At 47.1% G+C, this 12,245-nt stretch overlaps 1 protein-coding gene across 6 annotated transcripts in view; it reads right to left on the minus strand.

Moving 5' to 3' along the window:
• Positions 1–12,245, minus strand: part of FRMPD4 (FERM and PDZ domain containing 4) — a 726,784-nt gene that overhangs the window by 130,570 nt on the left and 583,969 nt on the right. For all 6 annotated transcript variants that reach the window (XM_033948887.1, XM_033948890.1, XM_033948886.1 and 3 more), the window contains exon 5: positions 723–768. In XM_033948887.1, coding sequence (XP_033804778.1) covers positions 723–768 — 46 coding nt within the window. The remainder of the gene's footprint in view (positions 1–722; positions 769–12,245) is intronic.

The following is a 12,245-nucleotide window of genomic DNA, read 5'->3' on the forward strand; positions in this document are numbered from 1 at the left end:
ACTTTCAGCTCCAACCCTAGCCGGAGGATGCACATGGCGGGGGTCCCAGATCATGGGCAGGTCAGGCAGAGCAGACCAAGGGGCTGGCGGAGGCGGACAGAAAAAACCCCGAACGACTGGGGGCCCCAACTGTGAACCGCGACTTCGCGGGGGTATACTGTAATTCTTTAGTCACCCAGTAAAGGCCTCAGGGCAATTTGCCTCTTCTTTCCCATCAGGATCCAACTGCTAATTTATACAAATCCTTTTCTGTACTCTTTCATGTTGGTAAGCACAAACCACCACCCTCGTGGGCCTGGGTTATACGTATTGTTACTTTGTTGTATGTCCCTCTGAATTTGAATTAATTTGCAAACAAGCTGATATCAACAAACCCTTGTTTTCTGGATTCTTTACCTATGTTCATTTAGTTCTAAGAGCAGTGATCCATAAAATTCATTTATTGTTCTGTTACATTTTTGGCACTTCATACAAAGCTCAGAGTCTGAAGCTTTTAAAGATCTTTCCTTTAAAAATGTATTTATTATCAGAATTGGTATTCAAGCCTGCAATAAACGATCCCAATGATGTTTTAGAAATCGCTACGAGAATATGTGCTTTATTCCTAAGGGTAGAAATGTTCTTTGTATTTATGACAATGCTGAAGCTCCGCAACAAGACAGAGACATTCTTCGGGGGGGGGGGGGGGGGGGGGAATATTAGCTAAGAGAAGCCATACTTACAGGATATGGTTGAATCACAGTAAGAAGGATTGATTCTTTGCAGCTTCTGTAAAGGAAGACAGAAATAGGCAAAAGAAGCTGAATCTTACTTTAAAATACATTTTGTTTAAAAAAAACAACTAACATCTTGCAGTATGTGCTGATTGCCATCATAACAACTGGGAACTAATTGCCATCATAACAACTGGGAACTAATTGCCATACATTACAGCCGTCACGTTGTACAGAAAAAAAAAAAAAGAAAATTAAATTAACATAGTAACATAGTAGATGACGGCAGATAAAGACCCGAATGGTCCATCCAGTCTGCCCAACCTGATTCAATTTAAATTTTTTTAATTTTTTCTTCTTAGCTATTTCTGGGCAAGAATCCAAAGCTCTACCCGGTACTGTGCTTGGGTTCCAACTGCCGAAACTGGTTTCAACTCTGTGATATTTCTTTGGTGGTACATAGCAGAAATTGGAATTTTGCCAGAGCCAGTGAAGACAATCTCTGAAAGTAAGACATGCAAAAAACTTTTGGCGCCTCAGTAGGTAACAGCTGCACTAATTCAGATGTAAACTTATATCGTTATATGTGGTGCTGGAAAGAGTATGGTCTCTAGAAGACAGGGATAAGCAAAGGCGTAGAGAAGACCAGATCTTCCAAAACAAAGAGCTCCTTAAACTAAGGTGTGCTAGGGCTTTAACGCATGGAATAGCGTGCACCACATTGCCGCGTGCGCTAGACCTTAATGCCAGCACTGAGCTGCGTGCGGTGTAGCAACGCGGTAATTTCCTGTGTGCGCTAAAAACGCTAGCGCACCTTAGTTAAAAGGAGCCCAAAGACTTTGGGGTCCTTTTACTAAGGCATATGAATCGATTTAGTGCAGGCTAATCAATTTGGCATGCACTAAATGCTAAGGCACCCACAGAGTATAATGGACGCCTTAGCATTTAGCGGACGCTAAACTGATTAGCACGCGCTAAATCGATTTGCGCACCTTAGTAAAAGGACCCCTTTAATCACGACAGTATGAGGTGGAATAAGAAACCGGACCCGGATTCAATTGTGAGCTTCGGTTCTCATGTGAAAATGCTACTTTTGTTTTATTTTATATCTGGATATTTGTTGGACTATTTGAGGACTCCTAATGCAGGATCAGAAGCCTACATTTTTGGTGCCTAGTTTCATCATAGAACCGTGCCTAGTGGTATTAGAGGTGTCTAAGACCAACTCCGCCCCTAAACATGCCTACTTAGGTATGCAGCATTACTAATTGTCGCTAGGCAACTGGGTGTTAGCCACCGTTCCCTGGAGGTGCCTAATGGTACCTAGGGTTTGGTTTTTTTTTATTGTTTTAAAATATGCTTTTAATGGCTCAATCAATTATCATGCCATTTAAAGTCAATTAAAACAATTAAGTTAGATGCCAGCAGCTGTTATCTAAGCACCTACTAGTGCCTAACTATTTATTATTTTATGCATTTAAAAATTTATATACCGCATAAAAACTATGCGGTTTACAAAATTACATCTAATATAATAAAATGCTAGGCCGCGCATGCGCAGTTCCTAAGTGTGTGCCGTTTTTCCGTGAGCTGTAGCGACACATAGGAAGTGCGCATGCGCGGCTTCTGGTGATGCGTGTTCGCGCATCACAAAAGCTTCCCTGCTCTCCACCTACCGGCCGAAGCGTGAGCGAGCTGCGGAAGTGGTGGTGGTGGTGGCCGGCCTCAGGTATCAGTTTGACGTTAGGATGGTGGGGTGGGGAGGCCTGCGGAGCCCAGCAACTTTCCGCTGCCCGGGACCCGACTCAATTGCCGCCGCTCCCCCCTTCCGTTCCCGCGGGCACGACTGGCGATTTAAGCAGCGTATGCATCAGTCTTCACACGCTGCTTCGGCCCCTCCTACTGCCCTGATTTGCTCCGGACGTGCCTGAGTAAATCAGGGCAGTAGAAGGACCCGAAGCAGCGTGTGAACACTGATGCACACGCTGCTTAAATCGCCAGTCGGGCCCGCGGGAACGGAAGGGGGGGGGGCGGCGGCAAATGACTCGGACCCGCGTTTGTAGTCGCCACTGTGGGAAGGGAAAGAGGGTAGAGGAAACGCTAATGCTGCTGTACAGGGAACTGGTGTGGGGGGAGGGAATGCTGCTTTGCACAGACAGAGGGAGGAAGGGAGACAGAAAGACATGAAGAAAGACACAGGGGCAGGTGCACAGGGAACTGGTGTGGGGGGAGGGAAATAGAGGGGGAGGGAATGCTGCTTTTGACAGACAGACAGAGGGAGGAAGGGAGACAGAAAGAAAAGAAGAAAGACACAGGGCCAGGGACATATACAGAAAGACAAACAGACAAAGGGGGCCAGGGACAGAGACAGACAGAAAGAAAGACAGCGGGAGTCGGGTCAGGAGGGGTGCGGGATGGTAGTGGACAGCCAAGGAAAAAGAAAGACAGAAATACAGAAAGCGGCTAAGGAGAGAGAGAGAAAGAAATAAAGACAGACACACACACATATATTCTAGCACCCGTTAATGTAACGGGCTATAAGACTAGTGCATACATATTTAAAAAATGCTAAACATGTTTCAACAAGAAAAACATTTAAAAAAAAGACATTAACAGTATCATTCTTTCTGTCTGTCTCCCTGCCCCGTCTGTCTGTTCTTCTTTCTTTCTGTCTCTCTCCCTGCCCCCTGCCTGCCTGTCTGTCTGTCTTTCTTTCTTTCTTTCTGTCTCCCGTGCTCTGCAAGGATTTCATTTCCTTTCCAGTCAGTTGGGAGGGAGGATTCAGCTTTTTTGCTTTTTCCAGCTGGGGCAATTGCAGAGGTAGATGAGATGCGTAGATCTCTGAGATGCAGGCAAGATGTCCGATCGTAGCTCTCCTCCCTCTTACCTCCATTTCCTTGGCTTCCCGGGCAAGCAAACCCAGTCACAGACATGCCTCATGACGATCGTCTTCATTTCCAAACACCGAAAAGCCGCAGTCATCTTCCCTCCATACCCAGCGGCTACCCTCGGGCTGGGGAAACCCCACTAGTCCTTGTCTGTGTGCCTGGCAGTTGTGCCTTGACCCCTAGAGGACTGGACATTTGCCATTCATCGAGGGGTTGAGGGGGGGAAGCCATTGCCAAGTATGCATATGAGGGAGGACAATGGGGAAACTGCCGCAGGCTCCTTCTACTGCGCATGTGGAGGCACGGAGGCATGCTGCATGGTTAAGGGTTTTATTATTATTGATATTTGTTAATACAGTGGACTAAAAAGCAGAGAACCAAGTTTCAAATCCTACTATTGTCTCGGGTACCAGCTCATTTATTGTTTATTCTTTTATTTGATATACCACGTATCAACCAATCACTAAGCAATTCAAATAATTAAATATAGGCAACAAAGCATTAACTTGCTATGTAATTACTCAGTAAGAAAGAACATAAAACTATCTAAACAAATACAAATCCAGCCCTATAAGTTCAAACATCCAGGTTTTAAGATGATGGCACATGGGATTCATTTTGAACTACCACTGAAAAGGTGTGAGTTAATCCAAATACTTTTTAAAAAAACTTACTGGTTGGCAATAGCATTAGAAGCTATCCCAGAACAAAGCTTCCAAATTATTCAGTTCCAAGAGAAAGATTTTAGACTGATCCCGACAACCCTATCATGTTGCACTATTAATTTCACACTATTTTAGGACATAATTTCAATACCAGGGCTAGCCAGAAAGGTCTCATTATCCCAGGACAAGCAGGCAGGTATTCTCACTAGTGGGTGATGTCATCCGACAGAGCCCCGATACGGACATCTTGCAAGCATGTCTTGCTTGAAGAAACTCAGAAGTTTCGAGATGCCCGCACCGCGCATGCGCCAGTGCCTTCCCGCCCGATGGTCCGGGCGCGTCTCCTCAGTTCTTTTTCTTCCGCGGAGCTGAGAAGTCTATCTTCAATTTGCGCCCATTGAATCTCTTTTTTGCCTTCTATTTTGCCGCGGGTTGAGTTCTTTTGGCTCTCCTGTGCATTTATTTCTTTCTTTGATTTCTTTTTTCAAAAAAAAAAAAATTTTTCCTTCCGATACCGGGTCGGCCGCGTGGCTGGGGCCCCGCGCCTTCGACCTTGCGGCGGAGCTTTTCCGGCCTATGTCCCGGCCGATTACCGGTTTTAAAAAGTGTAGCAAGTGCCAGCGTGCGATTTCTCTCACGGACCCTCATCGACGCTGCTTACAGTGTCTGGGACCGGATCACTTCCCGAAATCGTGCCAGCCTTGCTCCACTCTGACGGCGAGAGTGTTTAAGCACCGCAGTCTACTGTGGGAGTTCATGTTCAAGATGGAAGCTTCATCGGATCCTGCAGCTTCGACATCGACATCGACGGGTGCTTCGACTCCTTCCGCGAAGCCCTCTGCCTCCCCGGCTGCTTCGGGCCTCCTGAAACCGGCATCGTTCACACCGGTTTCGGCCCCGGCTTCGGCGCCGGTGCCTTCCTCCGTCTCCTCAGAGCAGGTATCGACCCCCACAGTTCCACCGGTGGTGCTCAAGGTGCCGAAGACTGGCAAGCAGAAGCACGCAGCACCGAAGGAGTGCGGAGACCGTGCGGAAGGGCCCCCTTTTGGTGCGGATCCCTCCATATCGGCTTCGTTGCGGTCCCTTCTGGAGGCTCAGTTCGTGGAGCTCATGCAGACCATGGGGCCTCGGCTGATTGCCACCATCCAGGGTGACCTCCCAGCTTCGGCTTCGAGGGGCGGACCGCCCCCTCCTCCTCCTCCTCGCCGCACGACCTCGTTGCTCGGCGAGGAGGAGCGGCGAGCGGTGTCCGGGTCCTCGAGGAGGTCCTCCGTTAGTGCTGTGCCTCCTTTGGAACCGATTCCCTCGAGGAGGGCCTCCCTTAGTGATATGCCTCCCTTGGAGCCCATCCCCTCGAGGAAAGCTTCGTTTAGTGACCTGCCTCCCTTGGAACCGATTACTCCGCCCCATGACTCAGTGTGGCGTCCACCTTCGGGGCCACCCAGTCCTGGGCATAGCATGAAGCAGGACGAGTTCTTCCGAACCCCCTATCAAACCTGGGCGGCGGCGGGGGAGGCGCCGACTCTTCCACCTCTGCGATCGACGGCATCGAGTCCGATCTGCTCCTTGGAGGCGTCTGACCCAGTTTCTCACAGACGGGCTCGATCCCCTTCCAGGCATCGGGAAGGGCATCGATCCAGACATTTTTCGAAGTGCAGTAGGTTTGTTTGGCATGATCTTCCCTTGCAGAAACCATGCTGGCTCGCTTTTAGTTGTCCATTTTTTTCTATGTGTTCACAGATGGTGTCCTTTATTAGTGCCTCCATCATCTTGCCTGGGACTGAAGTCAGGCTTACTGGCCTGTAGTTCCCCGGGTCACCCCTCGATCCCTTTTTAAAGATAGGTGTGATATTTGCTATTTTCCAGTCCTCCGGGATCTCCCCAGTTTTCAAGGACAAGTTGCAAATTTGTCGGAGAGTTTCCGCTATTTCGTTCCTTAGCTCTTTTAGAACCCTTAGGTGGATTCCGTCCTGGCCCGGTGATTTGTCGCTTTTTAGTCTGTCTATCTGTTTAAGGACCTCCTCATGGCTTATCTCTCTATGCCATGGCACAGTGGTGCGCCCTGAAGAGATTCCAGGTGTGCCACACGAGATTCAAGAATTTTACTTTATTTTTAAAAATTCCCTTCATAAGTATACACTAAAATAGATGACATACACATCGTGCATGCAAGAATCTGTCAATGTTATGAGCGTCAGTGCGTGTGCAAGGATACAACCACCCAGACAATCATCATTTTGTGACCTGATTGGTCCTTGAAAACTAACGGCAAGTAATTGAAAACTACTGATAAGGATGATCCCCTTTTTATCTGTAATGAGTGAAAAAGAAAATGATGAATTATTTGTTTGAGTTTTAATTTTCCTTTAAATGCAGTTTAATGGACCTTGGATTTTGTGATATTTTATATTGATTGTATTGTATTTATGTTGTTGTAAACTGCACTGAATGGGGATTTTGATCCTTGGAAAGCAGAATATATATTCAAAATTAAACTAAATTAGATTTCTGTTAAATTAAAACCCTCAACTGCCAGCTGTATATCATACTGTGAAACTGCTACCCTTTAATTCATCATACTTGTTTCACCCTATCTAACCTCTTCAAATACAATGGACAAAGCTAATAAAGTTCATTATTATGTATCTTAAGCAATGTAGGTTGACTGATTTAGTTGGTGGTGTACCAGAAAATTTATTCAAATTATATACAATGCCTCAACAAATTTTCTTTGAATTTAAGAGCCAGTGGCTAAGATTTCTTTCAGTTTCCCCTCTCACACTGGGGAGAAGAATCCCTTCCAAACTCTGCTGCAGTTCTTTTAGAAACTGATTTACTAATGTTCTTTTTCCAGTTCTTTTGTCTAGGAGGAAAGAAAGTTTAGAAAATCAGCACTTTAAGGTGCCCTACCACAAGGATGTTGTTGGCAACATGATGGTAGCCCCTTGTGAAACAAAGAAGTAATCGCCTTTTTGCTTCATAAGAACATAAGAATTGCCGCTCCTGGGTCAGACCAGTGGTCCATCGTGCCCAGCAGTCCGCTCATACGGTGACCCTCTGGTCAAAGACCAGCACCCTAACTTAGACTAGCCCTACCAGTGTACGTTCTTACTCAGCAGGAACTTGTCTAACTTTGTCTTGAATCCCTGGAGGGTGTTTTCCCCTATGACAGACTCCGGAAGAGCGTTCCAGTATTCTACCACTCTGGGTGAAGAAGAACTTCCTTATGTTTGTACGGAATCTATCCCCTTTTAATTTTAAAGAGTGCCCTCTCGTTCTCCCTACCTTGGAGAGGGTGAACAACCTGTCCTTATCTACTGTCTATTCCCTTCAGTACCTTGAATGTTTAGATCATGTCCCCTCTCAGCATGGCCTGGGTCCTCATTACCAGTCTCTCTCTCATATAATTCCCATCCTTGTCTTCACCCAGATTCTCTTTTTCATTTCTCCATCTTACTCTTTTATACCACCACACCCATTTTTCATCTAGATTCATTTTTTTTCTCTCAAACCCTCCACCCCAGCCTTCTTTTCTTGTCTCCTACTCAGGCTTTATCATTCTCTCCTACCTGGTCCTTATCTTTCTCTCTCTCTATATATCTTGTACACTGTCCCTCCAGATAACCAACCAGACAACTAAAATACTTGGTACACCTTGCCACCCATACCCCTCACTCTACTCTGAACTGTTGCTTCTGTTACCATAGAAGAAACAGCAGCTCTTAGTAAATTTGGGCAATGCGGTGCATGAATTTCCAGCTAGTTTCACAGTCTCAGTTCTTATGCTTCTGCTCTTGGCCACTATCATTATCCTACTTTTCCCCTCCCTCCTCCCCAGGAAAGCATCTGAATCCCATTCTTTTATTCCCTCCCCAAAGTCAAGCCAACAACAGTTTTTCATTTTCCTGCCCCCTCAAAGGTCAACACCAATATCTTCCTTTCTCGACCTTTCTCAAGATCCGAACCTGTATCCCCTCTCCTGATCTCCTACCATCTTCCTCTCCTAGCCCTTGCCCCATCATCATAACATCCTCCTTCTCTTTCTCAACATTAACTCTCCTGTATGCTAATTTATCATAATTAATAATTTTCCTACCAGTATCCTACTGTCACTGCATCTTTCTGCCTATATTTGGCAGCAGTGTTTGATAACCATTATCCTGGATGGCCAGCATGTACTGGACACTGACCATTTGACAATACCGGGACCTAGGGGGAATAGGTTTTACCTAAAAACTGGCACCGATTGCACTTCCCAGGCAGTTGTATACTGCATTATATGCCCTTGTGGTAAATTTTACATAAGTCACACGAGGAGAGTTATTAAAGTTCGTATTGCTGAACATCTTAGCAATATTAGGTGCCAGCGGCATACAGCCCCCTTAGTCAGTCACTGGTTGGAGGCAGGCCACACCATTGCGCAAGTTCAATATACAATACTAATAAAAGCTCTGAAAATGATGGGAAATGTGTCTCAATACCTGTTACAGCAGGAACATCGATTCATTTATAATTGGCAAACATTGGCCCCAGTAGGCTTAAATAATGAAATTGATTGGTTCCAGATTTAAACTTTTTGTGTCCCGCGTTTCCTTTGTAACCCCGCCCCCAGCGTCTGACGTTATATCATCGACCCTGGAGGGTAGGAGCTTTAAATCCTGGGCCTGCTTTGTGATCTTGCGTCGCTAGAGTTGTCTGTCAGCCGGGTGGAGGAGTGTCTGGTTCCCGGTAAGCCTAACCATTAGTATTGAAAGGTTTTGAAGTTTTTGATGTAAATGTATTGATTAGTTTGGGGCTTCCAGATCGCTATGACCATGTTTTCACAGTAGGATGGTGGTTAGAGTGTTGTTTCTCTTTTGTAGTGTCCCCTCCTGAAGAAGCCAATCGTGAAACCCGGGTTGGGGGGTCGAACAGAATTTGGCAGCTACAATGTGTTAACATTTTAAGTATGCATCCGGAGCAGTTAGAGAGCAGCTGCAGTGCCACCCTGCATTCAGATAAGTAACCTACAATATCTTACATGTCAAATCAAGATTTGAAGTAAACAGCGGTGTTCGTTTAAAAGCAGGTAGCAGAGACAATGAACTTGCTGTGATGCAGTGGCGTACTAAGGGGGTGGGTGGGGGCGGTCCGCCCCAGGTGCACGCCTTGGGGTGGGGTGCACAGCCGGCCCAGTTTTGAAGGTGACGTCGGACGCTTAGCTGTCCTGTTCTCATTGCGTGTAACACCGGCCCTGCAGCTCTGGACTTCCCCACATCTGCACCCCCTCCCCCCGGATCGCTATTATTTTAAATGTTATAACCGCGGCGCTGTATCCATTAGTGGAGACGTCTAACCTCGGCCTGCCCCGGAACTCTTACTGCAACAGTGACTTCCTGTTCCTGCCTAGACGGGCGGCTGCTGCAGTAAGAGTTCCGGGGAAGGCTGAGGTTAGACGTCTCCACTGATGGATACAGCGCCGCGGCTATAACATTTAAAATAATAGCGATCCGGGGGGGGGAAGGTGTGGGGAAGTCCGGAACTGCAGGGCCAGTGTTAGAGGGAGTAAGAGTTGATGGTGCCGCAGGGTCCCGCGGGGGGAGGGAGGAAGGAAGAGGAGGAACCGAAGCAAGACAATTTTGTGGGAGCAGGTGTGGGGAAGTCCAGAGCTGCAGGGGAGAGTGTTGCTGTACCCAGCTGGAGGGAGAAGGAAGATGAGGGAGGGAATGAAAGGAGATGCCAGGGCTTGGAGGGAAGAAGGAAGGTATGCCAGACTAAGAGAAAAAGAAGGGGGAGATTTGAGAGCATAGAGGGGGAGGGAAAGATGGAAGAAAAGGAAAGGAGAGAGATGCCAGAGAATCAGGGAAGGGAAGATACCAGACTATGGGGTGTGAAGGAAAGAAAGGAGAAGAGAGAGATTCCAGAGCATAGGGGATGGGGTGGTGACAGAGAGAAAAAAATGGAGAGGTGGCAGAGCTGGCTGGCTTTGGGGGTGGGCAAAATCTGGAAGGCAGTGGGGGGACATAAGAAGGAGGCACTGGGGGCACTATGGACACGGGAAGGAGGCACTGGGGGCACTAAGGACATGGGAAGGAAGGAGGGAGGGAATAGAAAGGGACAATTGTTGGGCCTGAGTGCAGGAAGAAAGGATACACAGTCAATTAATAGATGTCCCCTTTTGATGAAAAAAATAAATGGTCACGTTACCACTAACTTACTTTCTCTTCAGCAGAGTCGGCAGCCGCGCTGAGGTGCAGGAAGGTCCCGCGATGACTCGTCTGCTTGCTTTGCTCTGGAAGAAGTAAGTTACGTCGGAGGGGGTGGACCCGGCAGACGCAGTCATTGCGGGACTTTGCTGCAACTCACTGCGTCTGCCGGGTCCACCCCCTCCAACGTAACTTACTTCTTCCAGAGCAGAGCCAGCAGACGAGTCATCGTGGGACATTCCAGCATGCGGCTGCTGAGTCCGCTCTAGAGCAAGTACGTCGGAGTGGGGTGGACTGGCAGCAGGCAGCTACAGTCATCGCGAGACCTTGCTGCATGAAGGGAGAGAAAGGAGCAGGACTGCTGGAATGGAAGAGTGGTGGAGGGAAAGAAAGGGGGCAGGGTGGTATGGAAGGGTGGTGCTGATGGAATTGATGTACAGAGAAAGGGGAGAGACATAAGGGGGAAGGATATTGGAGGGAAAGAAAGAGGGAAGATGCTGATTGAAGAGGGGTGGATAGAGGGAGAAAGGGCAGACATTGGATGGTAGTGGGGAGCCTATGCTGGATGGAAGTGCAGATGGGAGAGATAAGGGAGCAAATGCCAGAAGGAAATGGGAGGAGAGAAAGAGGGGAGCAGATGCTGGATGGAAGTGGACAGAGAGAGGAGAAGGTACTAGATGGAAGGGTTGGAGAAATAGGGTACATGATGGAAGGAGGGGATAAATAAAAGGAGGACACATGATGGGGAGAAAAGGACTGAGTTAGGGAAACACTGGAGGGGTGAGGGAAAGAGGTGGCAAGCTTTAGGTAGACAGTAAAAAAGGACATTGATGAGAGGGTAGTAAGAACATAATCTAGACAGATGCAGAAAATAAATTGAAAAGGGAAATGAGGGAAAAAAGGGAAAGGGACTGCAGAGGAGAGGTGTGGGAGAGGGAAGGAGAGGAGAGAGATGCCAGACCAATGGGGGTGAAAGGAGAAGGGGGAGGCATACAGTTTCTGGAAGGGGCATAGAAGGAGAGAAGATGCCATATAGGGGAAGAGAGAGACGGCAGACAGTGGATGGAAGGAAGAGAGTTACAAGAAGATGAGGAAAGCAGAAACCACAGAAGACAAAGGTAGAAAAAAATGTTCTATTTATTTATTGCTTTAGGAGACATGTATCACTGTTTCTGTGAAGCATTGTATGCAGAACCCAGCTCCTTGCTGGTTCAATTTAACCTTTGTCTATGTATTTCTATTTTATCCCCCCTTTTACAAAACTGTGAAGCGTTTTTTAGCACCAGCCGTGGTGGTAGCAGCTCTGATGCTCAGAATTCTATGAGCATCAGAGCTGTTACCTCCGTAGCTAAAATCCACACTACAGTTTTGTAAAAGAGGGAGGGGTTAGTTTGTGATTACATATTCCATACTAGGCGAAGGTGTGTTCTGTGTGTTCGAAAGACATGTTTTTTTTGTTAGGATTGACTGCAGGATTGATCTGTACTAGTCTGGCTTGTTTAGTTTTACAATGGGTGTATTGATGTTGTACTGCTCATTGCAGTATGTAAGATGCTGCCTTTTCCTAGGTACTCATCTGTGACGTGTGGATTGTTACTAAAAATCATGTTTTCATACAGATCGGGGGGGGGGGGGGTGTCAAAAAATGATGGGCCCCGGGTGTCACATATGCTAGGTACGCCACTGCTGTGATGGTCTCTATATTAACTGAATCCATGATCTTTCAATAGAGTTTCGGTTATGGGTCTGAGCGTTCGCTTAGAAGTCTAGAGTCACTGCAGTGATCACAAATGT

The sequence above is a fragment of the Geotrypetes seraphini genome, chromosome 6 (genome assembly GCF_902459505.1).
Source record: "Geotrypetes seraphini chromosome 6, aGeoSer1.1, whole genome shotgun sequence".
NCBI classification, from domain to species: Eukaryota; Metazoa; Chordata; class Amphibia; order Gymnophiona; family Dermophiidae; genus Geotrypetes; species Geotrypetes seraphini.